The sequence below is a fragment of the Oncorhynchus clarkii genome, chromosome 3, assembly GCF_045791955.1.
Source record: "Oncorhynchus clarkii lewisi isolate Uvic-CL-2024 chromosome 3, UVic_Ocla_1.0, whole genome shotgun sequence".
NCBI lineage: Eukaryota > Metazoa > Chordata > Actinopteri > Salmoniformes > Salmonidae > Oncorhynchus > Oncorhynchus clarkii.
The window spans coordinates 11,821,208-11,848,618 of NC_092149.1; the positions used below are offsets into that span (position 1 = coordinate 11,821,208).

General features: G+C 49.0%; 1 protein-coding gene across 1 annotated transcript in view; it reads right to left on the minus strand.

The window, feature by feature from the left end:
- LOC139388025 (phospholipid-transporting ATPase ID-like) overlaps positions 1-27,411 on the minus strand; it is an 83,053-nt gene that overhangs the window by 25,906 nt on the left and 29,736 nt on the right. The window contains exons 2-16 of the mRNA XM_071134518.1: positions 15,778-15,836; positions 15,459-15,572; positions 14,210-14,308; positions 13,107-13,168; positions 11,162-11,234; positions 10,655-10,725; positions 10,455-10,534; positions 8,677-8,835; positions 8,111-8,199; positions 7,299-7,495; positions 6,730-6,850; positions 6,495-6,582; positions 4,241-4,275; positions 3,863-4,022; positions 1,052-1,240 (exon numbers count right to left, since the gene is read on the minus strand). Coding sequence (XP_070990619.1) covers positions 1,052-1,240; positions 3,863-4,022; positions 4,241-4,275; positions 6,495-6,582; positions 6,730-6,850; positions 7,299-7,495; positions 8,111-8,199; positions 8,677-8,835; positions 10,455-10,534; positions 10,655-10,725; positions 11,162-11,234; positions 13,107-13,168; positions 14,210-14,308; positions 15,459-15,572; positions 15,778-15,836 — 1,596 coding nt within the window. The remainder of the gene's footprint in view (positions 1-1,051; positions 1,241-3,862; positions 4,023-4,240; positions 4,276-6,494; positions 6,583-6,729; positions 6,851-7,298; positions 7,496-8,110; positions 8,200-8,676; positions 8,836-10,454; positions 10,535-10,654; positions 10,726-11,161; positions 11,235-13,106; positions 13,169-14,209; positions 14,309-15,458; positions 15,573-15,777; positions 15,837-27,411) is intronic.

Consider the following 27,411-nt stretch of genomic DNA (forward strand, 5'->3'; position numbering starts at 1 on the left):
AGAGACATACTTTAATATGATCGGGGTTACGCACTGCAGACAGAGACATACTTTAATATGATCTGGGTTACGCACTGCAGACAGAGACATACTTTAATATGATCTGGGTTACGCACTGCAGACAGAGACATACTTTAATATGATCTGGGTTACGCACTGCAGACAGAGACATACTTTAATATGATCTGGGTTACACACTGCAGACAGAGACATACTTTAATATGATCTGGGTTACGCACTGCAGACAGAGACATACTTTAATATGATCTGGGTTACGCACTGCAGACAGAGACATAATTTAATATGATCTGGGTTACGCACTGCAGACAGATACATACTTTAATATGATCTGGGTTACGCACTACAGACAGAGACATACTTTAATATGATCTGGGTTACGCACTGCAGACAGATACATACTTTAATATGATCTGGGTTACGCACTGCAGACAGAGACATACTTTAATATGATCTGGGTTACACACTGCAGACAGAGTCATACTTTAATATGATCTGGGTTACGCACTGCAGACAGAGACATACTTTAATATGATCTGGGTTACGCACTGCAGACAGAGACATACTTTAATATGATCTGGGTTACGCACTGCAGACAGAGACATACTTTAATATGATCTGGGTTACACACTGCAGACAGAGACATAATTTAATATGATCTGGGTTACGCACTGCAGACAGATACATACTTTAATATGATCTAGGTTACACACAACCACACTAACTAAATGTTAGTCTAAAAGAAATGTGAGATAAAGTCTAGATGCTTTTATAAATTGCCTGGCTGGGCTGATGAGACAGTGGATTGCACAGTCAGATGAAACAGAGTAAATAGGCATTTTAATGTCATATATTTATATTGTTGTACAGTATGTTTTAAACAAAGATATTTTCCCCTGTTTATTTTTATTTTTCTCGTGCGTAAGTTGCTGAAGTGCACTACGTCAAGGTGTGTTTGGTGAGCGTGTGTGTGTCTACTGTATGTCAAGGTGTGTGCGTGCTTGTGTGAGTGCGTATGCATGCATGCGTATACCTATAACGGACATCCTCTTGCGGATGTTGTTGAAGTCGAGGATGGCCAGCAGTGTGTATGTGACGGGTCGGCCCAGCTCTGTCACAGTGACAGTACCAGGGGTTCTAGACCGGAACACAAAACCAAAGTTCCTGGCTGCTGTCACCAACGCACCCTCATCTGGAGACTGGGCCTTATACATCAACTCTCCTAGAGGGGGTAGAGTGGGGGAGTCAGAGAGAGAGCAATGGGGGAGGGAGAGAGAGAGCGATGGGGGAGAGAGAGAGAGAGAGAGATGGGGAAAGAGAGAGAGAGAGCAATGGGGGAGGGAGAGAGAGAGAGAGAGTGATGGGGGAAAGAGAGAGAGAGTGATGAGGAAAGAGAGAGAGAGAGCAAGCGAGAGCGATGGGGGAGAGAGAGAGAGAGCAATGGGGGAGAGAGAGAGAGAGCAATGGGGGAAAGAGAGAGAGAGAGTGATGAGGAAAGAGAGAGAGAGAGCAAGCGAGAGCGATGGGGGAGAGAGAGGGAGAGAGAGAGAATACAGTATCTATTAAACACCTTCTATACATGTAGGTGAACACAAAATACAACATGCTTTTAAGATGCACTATGCAAAAACCCCTCCGCCATTTCATGGTTCGCCGAATTTCAGTTTATGTGACAAAACAAGCAGTGTAGAGTGTAGAGAATCATTGTACCATCTAAACCACTATGAAATACATTTTAAACAACCAAAAATATACACTGAACAGAAATATAAACGCAACATGTAAAGTCCCATGTTTGATGAACTGAAATAAAATATCCCATACATGTTCCATACTCATAGAGAGCTTATTTCTCTCTAATGTTGTGCATCAATGTGTTTACATCCCTGTTAGTGAGAATCTGTCCTTTACCAAGATAATCCATCCACCTGTCACATATCAAGAAGCTGAATAAACAGGGTGATCATTAGACAGGTGCACCTTGTGCTGGGGACAATAAAAGGCCACTCTAAAATGTGCAGTTTTGTCACACAACACGTCTCAGGTTTTGAGGGAGCGTGCAATTGGCATGCTGACTGCAGGAATGTCACCAGAGCTGTTGCCAGAGAATTGTATGTTCATTTCTCTACCATAAGCAGCCTCCAACGTTGTTTCATAATTTGGAAGTACGTCCAACCAGCCACACAACTGCAGACCACGTGTAACCATGCCAGTCCAGGACCTCCACATCTGGCTTCTTCACCTGTCAGATCGTCTGAGACCAGATACCCAAACAGCTGATTTTCTGTCTGTAATAAAGCCCTTTTGTGGGGAAAATTTTCTGGGCCTTGCTCCCCTGTGGGTGGGCCAGTCTCCCAAGTGGGTGGGCCTATGTCCTCTCAGGCCCACCCAAGGCTACACCCCTGCCCAATCATGTGAAGTCCATAAATTAGGGCTTAATGAATTTATTTCAATTGACTGATTTTCTTATATGAACTGTAACTCAGTCAAATATTTTGGTTCAGTATAGTATGTTCAGCTGTTTGAAGCTGGTTACAAAACACAAAGTAAGACGCCAAAACAAAACATAAGAACGGGAAGCATAGATATAGCACACATAGACTTTCTCCTTTCAATGAGCAGATTCATAACTCACATTTCTATGTGAACCTCTATGTGAACTTGCAGCTTTAAAAACATGGACTATAATTACAAGTTCAACTTATTTCTCCTCATCTCCCATCTCTCCCTCCCTCTCTTTCCCTCTATCCCTCTCACCCTCCTTCTCCTTCCATCCCTCCCTCTACCCCTCTCTCACCCTCCTTCTCCTTCCCTCTACCCCTCTCTCTCCCTCTACCCCTCTCTCTCTCTCCCTCTCTTTACCTCTACCCCTCTCTCACCCTCCCTCTTTCCCTCTACCCCTCTCTTTCCCTCTCTCCCTCCCTCTCTTTCCCTCTACCCCTCCCTCTCTTTCCCTCTACCCCTCTCTCACCCTCCTTCTCCTTCCATCCCTCCCTTTATCCCTCTATAACCCACATTCCCTCTCTCTCTCATCCTCCCTCTATCTCTATCTAACCCCCATTCCCTCATTCCTCATCTCGCTCTCTCTTACCCTACTTCTATCCCTCTCTCTCACCCTCACTCTCCTTCTATTCCTCCCTCTATCGCTCTCACCCTCCCTCTCCTTCTAATCCTCCCTCTATCCCTCTCTCACCCTCCCTCTCCTTCTATTCCTCTCTCTATCGCTCTCACCCTCCCTTTCCTTCTATTCCTGCCTCTATCGCTCTCACCCCCCCTCTCCTTCTATTCCTCCCTCTCACCCTACCTCTCCTTCTATTCCTCCCTCTATCACTCTCACCCCCCTCTCCTTCTATTCCTCCCTCTATCCCTCTCTCTCACCCTCCCTCTCCTTCTATTCCTCCCTCTATCGCTCTCACCCTCCCTCTTCTTCTATTCCTCCCTCTATCGCTCTCACCCTCCCTCTCCTTCTATTCCTCCCTCTATCGCTCTCACCCCCCCTCTCCTTCTATTCCTCCCTCTATCCCTCTCTCTCACCCTCCCTCTCCTTCTATTCATCCCTCTATCGCTCTCACCCTCCCTCTCCTTCTATTCCTCCCTCTCACCCTCCCTCTCCTTCTATCCCTCTCTCTCACCCTCCCTCTCCTTCTATTCCTCCCTCTATCCCTCTCTCTCACCCTCCTTCCATCCCTCCCTCCCGCTATCTCTCACCCTCCCTCTCCTTCTATTCCTCCCTCTCACCCTCCCTCTCCTTCTATCCCTCTCTCTCACCCTCCCTCTCCTTCTATTCCTCCCTCCATCCCTCTCTCTCACCCTCGTTCCATCCCTCCCTCCCGCTATCTCTCACCCTCCTTCTTCTCCTCACTCATGACGGTGTGACAGAGGGAAAGCAGCCGGAAGAACTCGTGGCTGTGAAGGTCTCCCAGCTTCACCGACTTCAGCAGACCGTTGTCATAGTAACAGAAGTCAGGGTCCGCCAGGGGGTTGAAGGAGGAGAAGTCTAGCCTCTGGAAAGAGAGAAGAGGAGAGAGAGAAGGGGAGACAGAGAAGGGGGGAAGAGAGGAAGGAGGACAGTTGTAGTATTCACCGTTAGAACTATGCTTTGTATTCTCCTATGGTCAAATAGCAAAGTGCACAGTGCCAGAGTGATGTCATTGCCACAGAGCAAGCTGAACAGTATGCTGTGCTGTTAGTCATACTGTTAGTCTTACGTTAGCCTGCTCACCTTTGGCTGTGCTCCCAACGGGTCGATCACCTCACCTGACAATAGAACACACTCACACTTAGACTCAGAGTTACCCAGCACCACAAGGACGTCTGCAACATTGACTGGGGGAACAGGACAGTGCTGATTTGATCTGATTTGTGTGTGTATTTTTCTATTTCTATTTATTAAGAATCCCCATTAGTTCCTGTCAAGGCAGCAACTACTCTCCCTGGGGTTTATTAAAAATCCCCATTAGTTCCTGTCAAGGCAGCAACTAATCTTCCTGGGGTTTATTATGGATCCCCATTAGTTCCTGTCAAGGCAGCAACTAATCTTCCTGGGGTTTATTACGGATCCCCATTAGTGCCTGCCAAGATAGCAGCTACTCTTCCTGGGGTTTATTAAGAATCCCCATTAGTTCCTGTCAAGACAGCAGCTACTCTTCCTGGGGTTTATTAAGAATCCCCATAACTTCCTGTCAAGGCAGCAGCTACTCTTCCTGGGGTTTATTAAGAATCCCCATTAGTTCCTGTCAAGGCAGCAGCTACTCTTCCTGGGGTTTATTAAGAATCCCCATTAGTTCCTGCCAAGACAGCAGCTACTCTTCCTGGGGTTTATTATGGATCCCCATTAGTTCCTGTCAAGGCAGCAGCTACTCTTCCTGGGGTTTATTAAGAATCCCCATTAGTTCCTGTCAAGACAGCAACTACTCTTCCTGGGGTTTATTATGGATCCCCATTAGTTCCTGCCAAGACAGCAACTACTCTTCCTGGGGTTTATTATGGATCCCCATTAGGCAGCAACTACTCTTCCTGGGGTTTATTATGGATCCCCATTAGGCAGCAACTACTCTTCCTGGGGTTTATTATGGATCCCCATTAGTTCCTGCCAAGACAGCAGCTACTCTTCCAGGGGTTTATTATGGATCCCCATTAGTTCCTGCCAAGACAGCAGCTACTCTTCCTGGGGTTTATTATGGATCCCCATTAGTTCCTGCCAAGACAGCAGCTACTCTTCCTGGGGTTTATTATGGATCCCCATTAGTTCCTGCCAAGACAGCAGCTACTCTTCCTGGGGTTTATTATGGATCCTCATTAGTGCCTGCTAAAGGCAGCAGCTACTCTTCCTGGGGTTTATTATGGAACCCCATTAGTGCCTGCTAAAGGCAGCAGCTACACTTCCTGGGGTTAATTATGGATCCCCATTAGTGCCTGCCAAAACAGCAGCTACTCTTCCTGGGGTTTATTATGGATCCCCATTAGTGCCTGCCAAGACAGCAGCTACTCTTCCTGGGGTCCAGCAAATATTAAGGCAGTAATATACATTATAATACCATTTTTAAACATTAAAACACATTTAACAACAGATTTCACACCACATTAAGCGTGTGCCCTCAGGCCACTACTCTACTACTACACACAATCCAGGTGTACGTGTGTGTATAGAGTGTATGTGTGTATACTGTGTACGTGTGTGTATAGTGTCTAAGTTGTGTGTATAGTGTGTATGTTGTGTGTATAGTGTGTATGTTGTATGTGTTTGTACCTGTGTGTGTGACTCTTCACAGTCCTTGCTGTTCCATAAGGTGTATTTGTATCAGTTTTTTAAAAATCTGATAGACTGTAGTATATATGTAGTATACCCACCTTAAATCTGATCGACGGTAGTATATAGTGTAGTTTATAGTGAGGTATATAGTAGTATATAGTGTAGTATACCCACCTTAAATCTGATAGACTGTGGTATATATGTAGTATACTCACCTTAAATCTGATAGACTGTAGTATATATGTAGTATACCCACCTTAAATCTGATAGACTGTAGTATTTATGTAGTATACTCACCTTAAATCTGATAGACTGTGGTATATATGTAGTATACTCACCTTAAATCTGATAGACTGTAGTATATAGTGTAGTATATAGTAGTATATAGTGTAGTATACCCACCTTAAATCTGATCGACAGTAGTATATAGTGTAGTTTATAGTGAGGTATAAAGTAGTATATAGTGTAGTATATAGTGTCATATTTAGTGTAATATAGAGTGTAGTATATAGTAGTATATAGTGTAGTATATAGTGTAGTATACCCACCTTAAATCGGATAGACTGTAGTATATAGTGTAGTATATAGTAGTATATATTGTAATATATAGTGTAGTATAGAGTGTAGTATATGGTAGTATATAGTGTAGTATACCCACCTTAAATCTGATAGACTGTAGTATATAGTGTAGTATATCATGTAGTATATAGTGTAGTATACCCACCATAGGCATGTCCATTGATAGAGCACTTGCTGAAGCTCATGATGTTCTGAGTGAGAGTTCCTGTCTTGTCACTGAAGATGTACTCCACCTGTTTCAATGGGGGGGTTATCAAGATACCACAGACATACTGGACCTGCATCCAGACACACCACAGGCTTTAGGCTAACATTCTCCAACACAGAGATACAAGGATCTAGTGTAGATGAACAACAGTAGGGTGCAGGATGTTCCTCACCTGTCCCAGTTCCTCGTTGAGAGTGGTGGTCCTGGCTTCAGCTGCTGTGTTACACTGTGGACAGAACATCTTCCTGTCCCAGTTTATAAAGTAACTATGACCCAGCCTAATCACCTCCACACTGGAGAGAGACAAAGGGAGGGAGGGAGGGAGGGAGGGAGGGAGGGAGGGAGGGAGGGAGGGAGGGAGAAAAAATCATGATAATTCAACAGGAAGCCCTCTTTAACTTGTTTGGTATTGCAGATAGATTGCAGTCCACACAACACATACAAAAACACACAACAGACTAACACACAAACACACTAACACATAAAGAAACCAACAAACAACAGCTCTTAGTAAGTCAGTTATCAGTACGGGTGGGTCAGTACCACACACTAACATCAGTCGTGGATTGAAATACTAACTTGTTCCAGAATCCACAGAAAGTAAAGTACTGATGAAGCATCTTGACCATCACTGTCACTCATCTCCCTTGACTAAAAGGGTCATAGAGGTTTTATTACCTGACACAGAGATGTTATTACCTGACATAGAGGGCTTATAACCTGACATAAAGTATTCCTGACCTGACGTAGAGTGAGATGGGCACCACGGTGTTGAGAATGATGACGTAGGACCAGAAGGAGAGGAAAGCAGAGAACAGGAAGTTGTCTACAGGCAGGTCCCAGGCCAGGTAACTCTGGAACAGAGAACCCACCTCTCTCTCCCACACAGCGTTCCCCACAGCCAGGATCACACCCATACACACCATGAAGCCAAAGATCTGGGACGGGAAGAGAGAGGAGGGAGAGAGGGGAGAGAGAGGGGGAGAGAAGGGGAGAAAGGGGGGAAGAGAGGGGAGAGAGAGGGGGGAGAGGGAGGGAGGGAGAGGGAGAGAGAAGGGGAGAAAGGGGGGAAGAGAGGGGAGAGAGAGGGGGAGAGGGAGGGAGAGAGGGGAGAGAGAGGGGGAGAGGGAAGGAGAGAGGGGAGAGAGAGGGGGGAGAGGGAGGGGGAGAGGGGAGAGAGAGGGAGAGAGGGGAGAGAGAGGGGGAGAGGGAGGGAGAGGGAGGGAGAGAGAGGGGGAGAGAAGGGGAGAAAGGGGGGAAGAGAGGGGAGAGAGAGGGGGAGAGGGAGGGAGATACAGGGAGAGAGAGGGGGAGAGGGAGGGAGAGAGGGGGGAGAGGGAGGGAGAGAGAGGGAGAGAGAGGGGGAGAGGGAGGGAGAGAGGGTAAAGATTAGGCTAAATATATGTACCTTATTTTAATTTCAAAATGTCAAGCTAAACTAGAAAAGTAGAGTTTCTGGAGAAACCAGAAGGCCATTTATAGTCTAGTTTTATATTAGAAGTAGATGTGAAACAAGTATGGCCAAACAGAAGGGGAGGTGTGGGGTCTCCTACCCAGAGCACCAGTGTGTTCATGAGGCGGTCGATGCTTGTGCGTTTGAACTTGGTGCGACCACTATTCTGCATCAGCTTGGTGTCTGGGCCTGGTTAGAGAGATATACAAAGAGGAATTGGTTAGACAAAAACACACACACAAACACACACACACACACACACACACACACACACACACACACACACACACACACACACACACACACACACACACACACACTCACACACACTCACACGCGCGAACACACACACTCACACGCGCTCACACACACACTCACACACACACTCACACACACTCACTCATTCACACATTCACACACTCACAAACACACACACACACACACACACACACACACACACACACACACACACACACACACACACCCACACACACACACACACACACACTCACACTCACACACTCATTCACACACTCACAAACACACACACACACACACACACACACACACACACACACACACACACACACACACACACACACACACACACACACACACACACACACACACACACACACACACACACACACACACAGAAGGACCAACCTGCAAAGATGACCAGTCCGTAGCAGGTCTCTGTGTTGCGGAGAACACAGCCTCGTAGTAACATGTTGTGGTTGCTCAGGGGGTATTTACAATCTCTCCAGCACAGAAGACCACAGAACCTGTCCAGCTTGTTGTTGGGAGGCTCACAGACCACCTCACCTGTACCGGCAACACACACACACACCTTTATCACACACTTTACAGCTAATACAGGTTTTCAGACACACAATCATCTCACCTAGATACAGTACAGTGTTCTCTCCATCATCATCTCACCTAGATACAGTACAGTGTTCTCTCCATCATCATCTCACCTAGATACAGTACAGTGTTCTCTCCATCATCATCTCACCTAGATACAGTACAGTGTTCTCTCCATCATCATCTCACCTAGATACAGTACAGTGTTCTCTCCATCATCATCTCACCTAGATACAGTACAGTGTTCTCTCCATCATTATCTCACCTAGATACAGTACAGTGTTCTCTCCATCATTATCTCACCTAGATACAGTACAGTGTTCTCTCCATCATCATCTCACCTAGATACAGTACAGTGTTCTCTCCATCATCATCTCACCTAGATACAGTACAGTGTTCTCTCCATCATCATCTCACCTAGATACAGTACAGTGTTCTCTCCATCATCATCTCACCTAGATACAGTACAGTGTTCTCTCCATCATTATCTCACCTAGATACAGTACAGTGTTCTCTCCATCATCATCTCACCTAGATACAGTACAGTGTTCTCTCCATCATTATCTCACCTAGATACAGTACAGTGTTCTCTCCATCATCATCTCACCTAGATACAGTACAGTGTTCTCTCCATCATCATCTCACCTAGATACAGTACAGTGTTCTCTCCATCATTATCTCACCTAGATACAGTACAGTGTTCTCTCCATCATCATCTCACCTAGATACAGTACAGTGTTCTCTCCATCATTATCTCACCTAGATACAGTACAGTGTTCTCTCCATCATCATCTCACCTAGATACAGTACAGTGTTCTCTCCATCATCATCTCACCTAGATACAGTACAGTGTTCTCTCCATCATCATCTCACCTAGATACAGTACAGTGTTCTCTCCATCATTATCTCACCTAGATACAGTACAGTGTTCTCTCCATCATCATCTCACCTAGATACAGTACAGTGTTCTCTCCATCATCATCTCACCTAGATACAGTACAGTGTTCTCTCCATCATCATCTCACCTAGATACAGTACAGTGTTCTCTCCATCATCATCTCACCATCCCACCTCAGTAACAGCTTTTAGAAACCACCTCAGCAGCACAACACACTGTTTACTACATCAGCCTCTGCTTCACAAAAGTAATGAATACATATTCAACATCACCACAGAGGGCAGAGTTCAGCTGTGTTTCAGACAGTGTTTCAGCCACATTCCATTTTAGGACTATTGAATTATACTGACTTACTATGGGCGCTGTGCTAGCAAACACGCAGACATACGCACACACTCACACACACGCACACACATGCACACACACACAGACCAATTTGCTTGCAGTAATGCTTTCTGCTGAGCAGGTGAGGAGAGATGCGTGGGTGAACCATGCTGATGAGGAAAACCAGTGTGTGTCTGTGGGGAATGGAGAGACTGGGGGTGTTAAGCGCTGACAACGGAGGGCGTGTGTGTGTGTGATACTGGGCAGTGTGGGTACTAAGTGCTTGGTTGCAGAGTGGACCTGCTGACCTCTGATGTGTGAAAGACACAGAGACCAATAGAAAGAGACTTCCTACCATCAAAAGAGGCCAGGCTGTTGGGGTCTCCCAGCTCTGCAGTCACAGACAGAGACTGACGCACCTTCATATTGGTCTCCCTGCACAAACACAACACACACACACACTGTATATGAACTCACAAACCATCACTGAGCATCACTGAGGATCACTGTGTTGTGCTTTATTGGACTGTGCTGTGTGTTATGGTGTGTTCTTACCCATCTAGCTCTGCGGTCTCGATGTAACAGAGGCTATGAGGCTCACTACTGGACAGTAAGAGAAGGTCAGCCTGAAGAGAAACATCAGCTAGCATTAGCATCCGCTAACACACTAGCATTTCTGATAATACCACTCTGTTCCTTCTAGCATGGCCATCTAACAAGGCTAACACATTCCAGAAGCTCTGGCTAACACGCTACTAGTACAGTACATTGAAAGTTAACCTTAGTGTAGAGATTGTTTGGCTGAAATATGAGAGTGCTGTGTGTTACATCGCCTTTATGGAAGCCTTTAAAACCACCATGAATGAATCTCAATACCGGTAAGTGCTTGTATATATATCAAACCAGTGCACTGCACCATAAAAAACGTGTTATGACAGAGTACATTACAACAGTTGTAAATGAATCATGACCAGTGTGTGTGTGTGTGTGTGTGTGTGTGTGTGTGTGTGTGTGTGTGTGTGAGTGATACATTATGTTGATGATTGAATGACATACACTTACTGCCACAAACTGGTTATTCTCCAGTTTAATGATATCACCCACTCTTACATTCATCCACTTCTCCTTCTGAAGACTGAGAGAGAAACGAGGGAGGGAGAGAGAGAGAAAGAGAGGGAGGGAGAGAAGGAGGGAGGGTGAGAGGGAGAGAGAGAGAGAGAGAGAGAGAGAGAGAGAGGGAGGGAGGGAGGGAGGGAGGGAGGGAGGGAGGTAGGTAGGTAGGTAGGTAGAAAGAGAAAGAAGGAGGAACTAAATTATAAATATAAACAGCTTACAATGTGTGAAGAGAACAGCATGAGTATTGATCAGCAGCAGAAGTGACTGTCTGTATTTCTGAGTGTAGACTGGACTAGAATACTGTCTGTATTGCTGAGTGTAGACTGGACTAGATGACTGTCTGTATTGCTGAGTGTAGACTGGACTAGAAGACTGTCTGTATTGCTGAGTGTAGACTCTACTAGATGAATGGCTGTATTGCTGAGTGTAGACTGGACTAGAGGACTGTCTGTATTGCTGAGTGTAGACTGGACTAGAAGACTGTCTGTATTGCTGAGTGTAGACTGGACTAGAAGACTGTCTGTATTGCTGAGTGTAGACTGGACTAGAAGACTGTCTTTATTGCTGAGTGTAGACTGGACTAGAAGACTGTCTGTATTGCTGAGTGTAGACTGGACTAGAAGACTGTCTGTATTGCTGAGTGTAGACTGGACTAGAAGACTGTCTGTATTGCTGAGTGTACACCATACTAGATGAATGGATATATTGCTGAGTGTAGACTGGACTAAAGGAGTGTCTGTATTGCTGAGTGTAGACTGGACTAGAAGACTGTCTGTATTGCTGAGTGTAGACTGGACTAGAAGACTGTCTGTATTGCTGAGTGTAGACTCTACTAGATGAATGGCTGTATTGCTGAGTGTAGACTGGACTAGAAGACTGTCTGTATTGCTGAGTGTAGACTGGACTAGAAGACTGTCTGTATTGCTGAGTGTACACGGTACTAGATTAATGGCTGTATTACTGAGTGTAGACTCTACTAGATGAATGGCTGTATTGCTGAGTGTAGACTGGACTAGAGGACTGTCTGTATTGCTGAGTGTAGACTGGACTATAAGACTGTCTGTATTGCTGAGTGTAGACTCTACTAGATGAATGGCTGTATTGCTGAGTGTAGACTGTACTAGATGAATGGCTGTATTGCTGAGTGTAGACTGGACTAGAATACTGTCTGTCTTGCTGAGTGTAGACTGTACTAGATGACTGTCTGTATTGCTGAGTGTAGACTCTACTAGACGACTGTCTGTATTGCTGAGTGTAGACTGTACTAGATGACTGTCTGTATTGCTGAGTGTAGACTGTACTAGATGACTGTCTGTATTGCTGAGTGTAGACTGTACTAGATGACTGTCTGTATTGCTGAGTGTAGACTGTACTAGATGACTGGCTGTATTGCTGAGTGTAGACTCTACTAGATGAATGGCTGTATTGCTGAGTGTAGACTGGACTAGAAGACTGTCTGTATTGCTGAGTGTAGACTGGACTAGAAGACTGTCTGTATTGCTGAGTGTAGACTGGACTAGAAGACTGTCTGTATTGCTGAGTGTACACCATACTAGATGAATGGATATATTGCTGAGTGTAGACTGGACTAAAGGAGTGTCTGTATTGCTGAGTGTAGACTGGACTAGAAGACTGTCTGTATTGCTGAGTGTAGACTGGACTAGAAGACTGTCTGTATTGCTGAGTGTAGACTCTACTAGATGAATGGCTGTATTGCTGAGTGTAGACTGGACTAGATGAATGGCTGTATTGCTGAGTGTAGACTGGACTAGAAGACTGTCTGTATTGCTGAGTGTAGACTGGACTAGATGACTGTCTGTATTGCTGAGTGTAGACTCTACTAGATGACTGTCTGTCTTGCTGAGTGTAGACTGGACTAGAGGAGACTTACGAGCCGTGGATGACGACCTGAGACTGCCGGTTGTTCACCTGGTTGTCACTCTTGTGACGGAACTGAAGGAGACAAGAATTTACATGTTTTTCTCTCCAAATAGTATGTGTTTTGAATAGTGTAAGTTAGGACAGTTACAATTATCAACCAACAATTACGGACAAAAACTTCAAAATAATAGTCATGATCTGCACATCTTAAGACATTTATTTTAGGAGACGGGGCATTCAACTTTATATTCAACTAGATACAGTTCACCCAGTAGCAGTTTTTCATTTTACATGAAGTGGGTAAAGTTGGTAATCATTTTACATGAAGTGGGCAAAGTTGGTAATCATTTTACATGAAGTGGGCAAAGTTGGTAATCATTTTACATGAAGTGGGTAAAGCTGGTAATCATTTTACATGAAGTGGGTAAAGTTGGTAATCATTTTACATGAAGTGGGTAAAGCTGGTAATAATTTTACATGAAGTGGGTAAAGTTGGTAATCATTTTACATGAAGTGGGTAAAGTTGGTAATCATTTTACATGAAGTGGGTAAAGTTGGTAATCATTTTACATGAAGTGGGTAAAGCTGGTAATCATTTTACATGAAGTGGGTAAAGTTGGTAATCATTTTACATGAAGTGGGTAAAGTTGGTAATCATTTTACATGAAGTGGGTAAAGCTGGTAATCATTTTACATGAAGTGGGTAAAGTTGGTAATCATTTTACATGAAGTGGGTAAAGCTGGTAATCATTTTACATGAAGTGGGTAAAGTTGGTAATCATTTTACATGAAGTGGGTAAAGCTGGTAATCATTTTACGATCAGAAAGGCACAGTCGGGAGAAGCTTCATTTTCCAAAGTTCCAAACGGTCAGAACCATTTGTTTTTGAGACAGGGGTTTCACCAAAGCTGTGTTGTAATCATTAGGTCGCCATAGCACTTTTTTACAGACGCATTATGATGCATTACAAGCTCTAAAGATTATTCAACCTAAATTACAATTATAACAATAACCATTCCCATTTGCATGACAATTCATTGTTACCCCAAATTCCATAATCGTCACAGTCCTAGTGTGTGTGTGTGTGTATGTGTGTGTGTGACAGACACTCACGTAGTCGTCGGTGGCATCCTTTACTGCAGTGATGCTGAGCACCAGGACTAAAGGCACTATGGTGGTGAACCAGGAGAGAGACGAGATCTGAGGAATCAACTGGAGAGAGAGAGAGAGGGAGAGAGAGAGAGAGAGAGAGAGAGAGAGAGAGAGAGAGAGAGAGATGAACAGAGAGGGAGGGATGGGGGCAGGAGGAAGGAGAGGGAGGGAGAGAGAGAGAGGGAAACAGAGAGGGAGGGGGCAAGAGGAAGGAGAGGGAGGGAGAGAGAGAGAGAGAGAGAGAGAGAGAGAGAGAGAGAGAGGGAGGGAGAGAGAGAGAGAGAGAGAGAGAGAGAGAGAGAGATGAACAGAGAGGGAGGGATGGGGGCAGGAGGAAGGAGAGGGAGGGAGGGAGGGAGGGAGGGAGAGAGAGAGAGAGAGAGGGAAACAGAGAGGGAAATAGAGAGGGAGGGGGGCAGGAGAAAGGAGAGGGGGGGAGAGAGAGAGGGAAACAGAGAGGGAGGGGCAGGAGGAAGGAGAGGGAGGGAGAGAGAGAGGGAAACAGAGAGGGAGGGGCAGGAGGAAGGAGAGGGAGGGAGAGAGAGAGGGAAACAGAGAGGGAGGGGGGCAGGAGGAAGGAGAGGGAGGGAGAGAGAGGGGCAAACAGAGGGAGGGAGGAAGCAGGAGAAAGGGGAGTAAGAGCGAGAGGAGGGAGGAAGGGAAGAGAAAGAGAGGAGAGCGAGAGGAGGGAGGAAGGGGAGAGAAAGAGAGGAGAGTGAGAGGAGGGAGGAAGGGGAGAGAAAGAGAGGAGAGCGAGAGGAGGGAGGAAGGGGAGAGAAAGAGAGGAGAGTGAGAGGAGGGAGGAAGGGGAGATAAAGAGAGGAGAGTGAGAGGAGGGAGGAAGGGGAAAGAAAGAGAAGAGAGCGAGAGGAGGGAGGAAGGGGAGAGAAAGAGAGGAGAGCGAGAGGAGGGAGGAAGGGGAGAGAAAGAGAGGAGAGCGAGAGGAGGGAGGAAGGGGAGAGAAAGAGAGGAGAGTGAGAGTGGGATGGGAGGTAAAACAAAGAAAGAGAAGAAAGCAGTCTCTACGATGTACCTGCTGTGTCCTTCAGTGTGATGAAAACTGATAGCCTCTCTTTCTCCCCTCCCCACTCATCTCCACCCCACCCCCTTTACAGCATCCCTGTCTTCACTCCCTCTCCCTCCATTGCTTCATCCCCGTCTCTATCTGCCCTCCCCATACCTCCACTTCCTCTCCCTGCTTCCATCTTACCTGCAGTATGAGCAGAAAGAGGAAGTAGGTGTTGGCCACTTCCTGGAACTGTTCAAACAGGTTGACGGGCAGAAAGGTGATGACGTTGTACTTAGACGTCACAATACAGTTACTCTGAGAGAGATAGAGAGCGAGAGAGAGAGATAAAGAGAGATAAAGAGATAAAGAGAAGGGGGAATAGAGGAAGGTATGTTCTAAATGTGAAATACTAATTACTACAAAAATAGAAAATGTTGGTCTATTAGTCATGTAATGTACTAAACATAAATACACATATATAATCATGTACGCACACAAACACACAAACTATCTCTCTTACCGCATACTGAAACTTCTCGTTGTATTCTCTGTCATTGGCCCGAACCCTCCTCTCCTCCTCTGGTGAAACACACACAACACAACTGTGAGACAGACAACACATAACTTTGAATAACACAACTCTGAAACATCTTAACCAAAAATATCTTTGGGATAACACACAGATTCCCTGCCAGGGACCTTGCCTTTGTGTGTGTGTTTGTAAGAGGGTGATTATCCCAGGCCGAGTCCATATCACTAATTCATCAATACAGATGTTCTATGTTAATTTCATCCCTCTGTTGTCACAGGGAATTTTCCTGTGCAGCAGGAAAGGCACATTTTCAGTGTATTCAAGGTTTAAAAAGGCTTTTAAATGTTGTCATTTCCACTTTAAAATGTCAGACTAAACGAAAAATGTATCAACCCCTACAAAAATGTCCATTAATTATAATCCACATAATAATTCACATTTCCTGTTGTACCAGGATTATTGTCCTGCTGTGAGAAACTGGTCAGATTAGAATAGAACATCTGTAACTACAGTCTGTGTTGGGACAGAAAAAGAGAGATGGAGAGAGGTTGATTTGGCCTATCTAATTTACATATACAGTACAACCAAATCAATATAGAGCTACACATGCACACGCACACGCACACGCACACACACACACACACGCACACACACACACACACACGCGCACACACACACACACACACACACACACACACACACACACACACACACACACACACACACACACACACACACACACACACACACACACACACACACACACACACACACACACACACACTGACTGGCAGGTCAATCACGGTGTAAGAGGAATTAGCTGTTTGGCTGGTGCTTCTGAACATGAGTTGAGGTGAATGTATACGTTGAGGGGAATGTGTACCTTGAGTTGAGGTGAATGTATACGTTGAGGTGAGGTGAATGTGTACCTTGAGTTGAGGTGAATGTGTACCTTGAGTTGAGGTGAATGTGTACGTTGAGGGGAATGTATACCTTGAGTTGAGGTGAATGTGTACCTTGAGGGGAATGTATACCTTGAGTTGAGGTGAATGTGTACCTTGAGTTGAGGGGAATGTATACCTTGAGTTGAGGTGAATGTATACGTTGAGGGGAATGTATACCTTGAGTTGAGGTGAATGTGTACCTTGAGTTGAGGTGAATGTATACGTTGAGGTGAGGTGAATGTGTACCTTGAGTTGAGGTGAATGTGTACCTTGAGTTGAGGTGAATGTGTACGTTGAAGTGAATGTGTACCTTGAGTTGAAGTGAATGTGTACGTTGAGGTGAATGTGCACGTTGAGGTGAATGTGTACGTTGAGATGAATGTGTACATGGAGGTGGGGTGAATTTAAACGTTGAGGTGAATGTGTATGTTGAGGGGAGGTGAATGTATACCTTGAGGTGTCCCGTCTGACCTACCAAAACACACAGTCCTGTCTGACCTACCAAAACACACAGCCCCATCTGACCTACCAAAACACACAACCCTGTTTGACATACCAAAACAGTCCTGTCTGACCTACCAAAACACACAGTCCCATCTGACCTACCAAAACACACAGCCCCATCTGACCTACCAAAACACACAACCCTGTTTGACATACCAAAACAGTCCTGTCTGACCTACCAAAACACACAGCCCCGTCTGACCTACCGAAACACACAGTCCTGTCTGGCCTACCAAAACACACAGTCCTGTCTGACCTAACAAAATACACAGCCCCACCTGACCTACCGAAACACACAGTCCCATCTGACCTACCGAAACACACAGTCCCATCTGACCTACCAAAACACACAGTCCCATCTGACCTACCAAAACACACAGCCATGTAAGACCTACCAAAACACACAGCCCCGTCTGACCTACCGAAACACACAGTCCCATCTGACCTACTAAAACAAACAGTCCTGTCTGACCTACCAAAACACACAGCCCCATCTGACCTACCAAAACACACAGCCCCGTCTGACCTACCAAAACACACAGTCCCATCTGACCTACTAAAACACACAGTCCCATCTGACCTACCAAAACACACAGTCCCATCTGACCTACAAAACACACAGTCATGGAGGTGAATGTATACCTTGAGGTGGGGTGAATTTATACATTGAGGTGAGGAAAATGTGTACGTTGAGTTGAATGTGTACAAATGTCATATTATACATATATATATATATATATATATACAGTGTTGTAACAATGTACAAATGGTTAAAGTACACAGGGGAAAATAAATAAGCATAAATATGGGTTGTATTTAGAATGGTGTTTGTTCTTCACTGGTTGACCTTTTCTTTTGGCAACAAGTCACAAATCTTGCTGCTGTGATGGCACACTGTGGAATTTCACCCAGTAGATATGGGAGTTTATCAAAATTGGATTTGTTTTCAATTTTTTTGTGGATCTGTGTTATCTGAGGGAAATATGTCTCTCTAATATGGTCATACATTGGGCAGGAGGTTAGGAAGTGCAGCTCAGTTTCCACCTGATTTTGTGGGCAGTGAGCACATTGCCTGTCTTCTCCTGAGAGCCATGTCTGCCTACAGTGGCCTTTCTCAATAGCAAGGCTATGCTCACTGAGTCTGTACATAGTCAAAGCTTTCCTTAAGTTTGGGTCAGTCACAGTGGTCAGGTATTCTGCCACTGTGTACTCTCTGTTTAGGGCCAAATAGCATTCTAGTTTGCTCTGCTTTTTTGTAAATTCTTTCCAATGTATCAAGTAATTATCTTTTTGTTTTCTCATGATTTGGTTGGGTCTAATTGTGCTGCTGTCCTGGGGCTCTGTGGGGTGTGTTTGTGTTTGTCAACAGAGCCCCAGGACCAGCTTGCTTAGGGGACTCTTTCTCCAGGTTCATCTCTCTGTAGGTGATGGCTTTGTTATGGAAGGTTTGAATTTAACGGCTCTTTTCTGGATGTTGATAATTAGTGGGTATCTCTCTCTCTCTCTAGGAGGATGCTGAAAGCTCCAGCTCTCCAGCCACTCAAACTCCTCCCTCCATCTAAATATTAAGAGACTAACTCCCTTCCCCTTAGCAACAATGCTCTCCCTCTGGTTCATCAACTTAGAGAAACTGTATTCTCTCACTCCCCTTCTCTTTCTTTCTCTCTCTCACTCCCCTTCTCTCTCACCCCCCCCCCCCCCCTCTCTCTCTCCCTGGTTTTGAGCTGATGCAGTGAATGTTTTGGAGAAACCCTCCCTGCCTCCTGTCCTCTAATATTGATGAGAGCTTTTAAAATTAAATGACTGCTCTGTTTATCCAGAGTAGAGCACACACACACACACACACACACACACACACACACACACACACACACACACACACACACACACACACACACACACACACACACACACACACACACACACACACACACACACACACACACCAATAAAGTGTGAAGAAGAGAGTGAGGTGAAAAGGTCTGTCCTCTGTCCTCATTGCTAACAATGCGTGGTCAGGGGAATCATCTGACAGATAATACTATAGAAACCAAACTTTTAATAATGATATGAAACCCCACACACATACACATACACTTTTGTAGTGTGCAAAACATGCATACACACAGCTGCAATCAATTTGTGTAACACAGAAATGTGAAACCAAACACACACACACACGCACACACACACACGCGCGCACACACACACACACACACACACACACACACACACACACACACACACACACACACACACACACACACACACACACACACACACACACACACACACAAACAAACACAGTTTGCCTGACCTACACAGGTAGGTCAGGCAAACACTGCCCCTGTCCTGTTTCAGAGGAATCGGAAAAGAAGCATACAGTACACACACAGTCACACACCTGCTAACTTCCTTCCTGTTTGTCTCTGTCAGCAGACCAGTCTATAACCAGCCCCTCAACCACACACACACCAGTCGTTTCCTGTGCAGCAGCATGCATGTCAGTCCCTCTAGTCTCATCCTCCTGAGGAATAGCCTTGTTCAGCACTGTCTGACCTACCAAAACACACAGCCCCATCTGACCTACCAAAACACACAGCCCCATCTGACCAACCAAAACACACAGTCCCATCTGACCTACCAAAACACACAGTCCTGTCTGACCTACCAAAACACACAGTCCCATCTGACCTACCAAAACACACAGCCCCATCTGACCTACCAAAACACATAGTCCCATCTGACCTACCAAAACACACAGTCCCGTCTGACCTACCGAAACACACAGCCCCATCTGACCTACAAAACACACAGTCCTGTCTGACCTACCAAAACACACAGCCCCATCTGACCTACAAAACACACAGTCCTGTCTGACCTACCAAAACACACAGTCCCATCTGACCTACCAAAACACACAGCCCCATCTGACCTACCGAAACACACAGCCCCATCTGACCTACAAAACACACAGTCCCGTCTGACCTACCAAAACACACAGTCCCGTCTGACCTACCAAAACACACAGCCCCATCTGACCCACCAAAACACACAGTCCCATCTGACCTACCAAAACACACAGCCCCATCTGACCTACCAAAACACACAGTCCCGTCTGACCTACCAAAACACACAGTCCTGTCTGATCTACCAAAACACACAGTCCTGTCTGACCTACCAAAACACACAGCCCCATCTGATCTACCAAAACACACAGCCCCATCTGACCTACCAAAACACACAGTCCCATCTGACCTACCAAAACATACAGCCATGTAAGACCTACCAAAACACACAGTCCCACCTGACCTACCAAAAGACACAGCCCCATCTGACCTACCAAAACACACAGCCCCATTTGACCTACCAAAACACACAGTCCCGTCTGACCTACCAAAACACATAGTCCCGTCTGTCCTACCAAAACACACAGTCCTGTCTGACCTACCAAAACACACAGCCCCATCTGACCTACCAAAACACACAGTCCCACCTGACCTACCAAAACACACAGTCCCACCTGACCTACCAAAACACACAGTCCCACCTGACCTACCAAATCACACAGCCCTGTCTGAACTACGAAAACACACAGCCATGTAAGACCTACCAAAGCACACGGCCCCATCTGACCTACCAAAACACACAGCCCAGTAAGAAGACATTACATTTCCTGCAACAACAGGGTGATCAAATTAAGATCCTACATATTTATAGATCGAATAAGAGCTGTAGGCTGCTATACCCCTTCACAATGTGTCAACTCTCATACTGTCAGATCTGTGTTAAGTGTTAAGAGGAGGTCAGTCAGTTAAACGAGTGTTCCAGGTTTTAGGGCATGTTATGGTTAGGGCAGCAAGCTTCAGCTAACATTCACCAGCTAAGGGCTTGAACTGTTCATAATATCTGCAATGGTTTAGAGAGGGAGAGAGAGAGAGAGAGAGAGAGAGAGAGAGAGAGAGAGAGAGAGAGAGAGAGAGAGAGAGAGAGAGAGAGAGAGAGAGAGAGAGAGAGAGAGAGAGAGAGAGAGAGAGAGAGAGAGAGAGAGAGAGAGAGAGAGAGAGAAGAGAGAAGAGAGAGAAGAGAGAGGGAGAGAGAGAGAGAGAGGGAGAGAGAGAGAGAGACACAGAGAGAGAGAGAGAGAGAGAGAGAGAGAAGGGGAGTGAGAGAATACAATAATACAGTTTCAGGTAGGTTGGTCACATAACAGCCATTTGCCAGCTGGCAGGCAGGTAGGTTGGTCACATAACAGCCATTTGCCAGCTGGCAGGCAGGTAGGTTGGTCACATAACAGCCATTTGCCAGCTGGCAGGCAGGTAGGTTGGTCACATAACAGCCATTTGCCCGCTGGCAGGCAGGTAGGTTGGTCACATAACAGCCATTTGCCAGCTGGCAGGCAGGTAGGTTGGTCACACAACAGCCATTTGCCCGCTGGCAGGCAGGTAGGTTGGTCACATAACAGCCCCATGCCCACTGGCAGGCAGGTAGGTTGGTCACATAACAGCCATTTGCCCGCTGGCAGGCAGGCAGGTAGGTTGGTCACATAACAGCCCCATGCCTGCTGGTAGGCAGGTAGGTTGGTCACATAACAGCCTTTTGCCCGCTGGCAGGCAGGTAGGTTGGTCACATGACAGCCATTTGCCCACTGGCAGGCAGGTAGATAGAGATATACAGGCTTGCCAACCACAGATTCTCTTCCAAACCCATTTTGCCACTGCCAAAGCCATCCAAGCAAGCCTGTCAAGGTCTAAACCATTGTGCGTCTTTAGCCAGGCCCATTAAGCATTTATAAAGCTCCCTGCCTGACAGCCTCAAGAGACCGGCAGCCTCACGCAGCAGCACGCTCCAGCCTCCAGCCACAGTGCCTGTCAGAGCTACGCAGCAGGACGCTCCAGCCTCCAGCCACAGTGCCTCTCAGAGCTACGCAGCAGGACGCTCCATCCTCCAGCCACAGTGCCTTTCAGAGTTACGCAGCAGGACGCTCCAACCCCCAGCCACAGTGCCTCTCAGAGCTACGCAGCAGGACGCTCCAGCCCGCAGCCACAGTGCCTCTCAGAGCTACGCAGCAGGACGCTGCATCCTGCAGCCAGTGCCTCTCAGAGCTACGCAGCAGCATGCTCCAGCCACAGTGCCTCTCAGAGCTACGCAGCAGGACACTCCAGCCTCCAGCCACAGTGCCTCTCAGAGCTACGCAGCAGGATGCTCCATCCTCCAGCCACAGTGCCACTCAGAGCTACGCAGCAGGACGCTCCATCCTCCAGCCACAGTGCCTCTCAGAGCTACGCAGCAGGACGCTCCAGCCTCCAGCCACAGTGCCTCTCAGAGCTACGCAGCAGGACGCTCCAGCCTCCAGCCACAGTGCCTCTCAGAGCTACGCAGCAGGACGCTCCAGCCTCCAGCCACAGTGCCTCTCAGAGCTACGCAGCAGCACACTCCATCCTCCAGCCACAGTGCCTCTCAGAGCTACGCAGCAGCACACTCCAGCCACAGTGCCTCTCAGAGCTACGCAGCAGGACACTCCAGCCTCCAGCCACAGTGCCTCTCAGAGCTACGCAGCAGCACACTCCAGCCTCCTGCAACAGTGCTTCTCAGAGCTACGCAACAGGACGCTCCAGCCTCCAGCCACAGTGCCTCTCAGAGCTACGCAGCAGGACACTCCAGCCCCCAGCCACAGTGCCTCTCAGAGCTACGCAGCAGGAAGCTCCATCCTCCAGCCACAGTGCCTCTCAGAGCTATGCAGCAGCATGCTCCAGCCACAGTGCCTCTCAGAGCTACGCAGCAGGACACTCCATCCTCCAGCCACAGTGCCTCTCAGAGATACGCAGCAGCACACTCCATCCTCCAGCCACAGTGCCTCTCAGAGCTACGCAGCAGCACGCTCCAGCCTCCAGCCACAGTGCCTCTCAGAGCTACGCAGAAGGACGCTCCATCCTCCAGCCACAGTGCCTCTCAGAGCTACGCAGCAGGACACTCCAGCCCTCAGCCACAGTGCCTCTCAGAGCTACGCAGCAGGACGCTCCATCCTCCAGCCACAGTGCCTCTCAGAGCTACGCAACAGCATGCTCCAGCCACAGTGCCTCTCAGAGCTACGCAGCACGACGCTCCAGCCTCCAGCCACAGTGCCTCTCAGAGCTACGCAGCAGCACGCTCCATCCTCCAGCCACAGTGCCTCTCAAAGCTACGCAGCAGCAGGACGCTCCAGCCTCCAGCCACAGTGCCTCTCAGAGCTACGCAGCAGGACGCTCCAGCCTCCAGCCACAGTGCCTCTCAGAGCTACGCAGCAGCAGGCTCCAGCCACAGTGCCTCTCAGAGCTACGCAGCAGCACGCTCCAGCCTCCAGCCACAGTGCCTCTCAGAGCTACGCAGCAGCACACTCCAGCCTCCTGCAACAGTGCCTCTCAGAGCTACGCAGCAGGACGCTCCATCCTCCAGCCCAGTGACTCTCAGAGATGCGCAGCTGCACGCTCCAGCCTCCAGCCACAGTGCCTCTCAGAGCTACGCAGCAGGACGCTCCAGCCTCCAGCCACAGTGCCTCTCAGAGCTACGCAGCAGGACGCTCCAGCCTCCAGCCACAGTGCCTCTCAGAGCTACGCAGCAGGACACTCCAGCCACAGTGCCTCTCAGAGCTACGCAGCAGGACGCTCCAGCCTCCAGCCACAGTGCCTCTCAGAGCTACGCAGCAGGATGCTCCATCCTCCAGCCACAGTGCCACTCAGAGCTACGCAGCAGGACGCTCCATCCTCCAGCCACAGTGCCTCTCAGAGCTACGCAGCAGGACACTCCAGCCTCCAGCCACAGTGCCTCTCAGAGCTACGCAGAAGGACGCTCCAGCCTCCAGCCACAGTGCCTCTCAGAGCTACGCAGCAGGACGCTCCAGCCTCCAGCCACAGTGCCTCTCAGAGCTACGCAGCAGCACACTCCATCCTCCAGCCACAGTGCCTCTCAGAGCTATGCAGCAGCACACTCCAGCCACAGTGCCTCTCAGAGCTACGCAGCAGGACACTCCAGCCTCCAGTCACAGTGCCTCTCAGAGCTATGCAGCAGCACACTCCAGCCTCCTGCAACAGTGCTTCTCAGAGCTACGCAGCAGCACGCTCCAGCCTCCAGCTACAGTGCCTCTCAGAGCTACGCAACAGGACGCTCCAGCCTCCAGCCACAGTGCCTCTCAGAGCTACGCAGCAGCACACTGCCTCCTGCAACAGAGCTACGCAGCAGGACGCTCCATCCTCCAGCCACAGTGCCTCTCAGAGCTATGCAGCAGCATGCTCCAGCCACAGTGCCTCTCAGAGCTACGCAGCAGGACACTCCATCCTCCAGCCACAGTGCCTCTCAGAGCTACGCAGCAGCACACTCCATCCTCCAGCCACAGTGCCTCTCAGAGCTACGCAGCAGCACGCTCCAGCCTCCAGCCACAGTGCCTCTCAGAGCTACGCAGCAGGACGCTCCATCCTCCAGCCACAGTGCCTCTCAGAGCTACGCAGCAGGACGCTCCAGCCTCCAGCCACAGTGCCTCTCAGAGCTACGCAGCAGCACACTCCAGCCTCCAGCCACAGTGCCTCTCAGAGCTACGCAGCAGGACGCTCCAGCCTCCAGCCACAGTGCCGCTCAGAGCTATGCAGCAGCATGCTCCAGCCACAGTGCCTCTTAGAGCTACGCAGCAGGACACTCCATCCTCCAGCCACAGTGCCTCTCAGAACTACGCAGCACCACACTCCATTCTCCAGCCACAGTGCCTCTCAGAGCTACGCAGCAGGACACTCCATCCTCCAGCCACAGTGCCTCTCAGAACTACGCAGCAACACACTCCATTCTCCAGCCACAGTGCCTCTCAGAGCTACGCAGCAGGACGCTCGAGCCTCCAGCCACAGTGCCTCTCAGAGCTACGCAGCAGGACACTCCATCCTCCAGCCACAGTGCCTCTGAGAACTACGCAGCAGCACACTCCATTCTCCAGCCACAGTGCCTCTCAGAGCTACGCAGCAGGACGCTCGAGCCTCCAGTCACAGTGCCTCTCAGAGCTACGGAGCAGGACGCTCCAGCCTCCAGTCACAGTGCCTCTCAGAGCTACGCAGCAGGACGCTCCAGCCTCCAGCCACAGTGCCGCTCAGAGCTACGGAGCAGGACACCCATTCTCCAGCCACAGTGCCTCTCAGAGCTACGCAGCAGCACGCTCCAGCCCCCAGCCACAGTGCCTCTCAGAGCTACGCAGCAGGAAACTCCATCCTCCAGCCACAGTGCCTCACAGAGCTACGCAGCAGGACGCTCCAGCCTCCAGCCACAGTGCCTCTCAGAGCTACGCAACAGGACGCTCCAGCCTCCAGCCACAGTGCCTCTCAGAGCTACACAGCAGGACGCTCCAGCCTCCAGCCACAGTGCCTCTCAGAGCTACGCAACAGGACGCTCCAGTCTCCAGCCACAGTGCCTCTCAGAGCTACGCAGGACGCTCCATCCTCCAGCCACAGTGCCTCTCAGAGCTACGCAGCAGCACACTCCATCCTCCAGCCACAGTGCCTCTCAGAGCTACGCAGCAGCACGCTCCAGCCTCCAGCCACAGTGCCTCTCAGAGCTACGCAGCAGGACGCTCCAGCCTCCAGCCACAGTGCATCTCAGAGCTACGCAGCAGGACACTCCAGCCCCCAGCCACAGTGCCTCTCAGAGCTACGCAGCAGGACGCTCCATCCTCCAGCCACAGTGCCTCTCAGAGCTATGCAGCAGCATGCTCCAGCCACAGTGCCTCTCAGAGCTACGCAGCAGGACACTCCATCCTCCAGCCACAGTGCCTCTCAGAGCTACGCAGCAGCACACTCCATCCTCCAGCCACAGTGCCTCTCAGAGCTACGCAGCAGCACGCTCCAGCCTCCAGCCACAGTGCCTCTCAGAGCTACGCAGCAGGACGCTCCATCCTCCAGCCACAGTGCCTCTCAGAGCTACGCAGCAGCATGCTCCAGCCACAGTGCCTCTCAGAGCTACGCAGCAGGACGCTCCAGCCTCCAGCCACAGTGCCTCTCAGAGCTACGCAGCAGGACGCTCCAGCCTCCAGCCACAGTGCCGCTCAGAGCTATGCAGCAGCATGCTCCAGCCACAGTGCCTCTCAGAGCTACGCAGCAGCACACTCCATTCTCCAGCCACAGTGCCTCTCAGAGCTACGCAGCAGGACGCTCGAGCCTCCAGTCACAGTGCCTCTCAGAGCTACGCAGCAGGACGCTCCAGCCTCCAGTCACAGTGCCTCTCAGAGCTACGCAGCAGGACGCTCCAGCCTCCAGCCACAGTGCCGCTCAGAGCTACGGAGCAGGACGCTCCATTCTCCAGCCACAGTGCCTCTCAGAGCTACGCAGCAGCACGCTCCAGCCCCCAGCCACAGTGCCTCTCAGAGCTACGCAGCAGGAAACTCCATCCTCCAGCCACAGTGCCTCACAGAGCTACGCAGCAGGACGCTCCAGCCTCCAGCCACAGTGCCTCTCAGAGCTACGCAACAGGACGCTCCAGCCTCCAGCCACAGTGCCTCTCAGAGCTACACAGCAGGACGCTCCAGCCTCCAGCCACAGTGCCTCTCAGAGCTACGCAACAGTACGCTCCAGTCTCCAGCCACAGTGCCTCTCAGAGCTACGCAGCAGGACACTCCATCCTCCAGCCACAGTGCCTCTCAGAGCTACGCAGCAGCACACTCCATCCTCCAGCCACAGTGCCTCTCAGAGCTACGCAGCAGCACGCTCCAGCCTCCAGCCACAGTGCCTCTCAGAGCTACGCAGCAGGACGCTCCAGCCTCCAGCCACAGTGCCTCTCAGAGCTACGCAGCAGGACACTCCAGCCCCCAGCCACAGTGCCTCTCAGAGCTACGCAGCAGGACGCTCCATCCTCCAGCCACAGTGCCTCTCAGAGCTATGCAGCAGCATGCTCCAGCCACAGTGCCTCTCAGAGCTACGCAGCAGGACACTCCATCCTCCAGCCACAGTGCCTCTCAGAGCTACGCAGCAGCACACTCCATCCTCCAGCCACAGTGCCTCTCAGAGCTACGCAGCAGCACGCTCCAGCCTCCAGCCACAGTGCCTCTCAGAGCTACGCAGCAGGACGCTCCATCCTCCAGCCACAGTGCCTCTCAGAGCTACGCAGCAGCATGCTCCAGCCACAGTGCCTCTCAGAGCTACGCAGCAGGACGCTCCAGCCTCCAGCC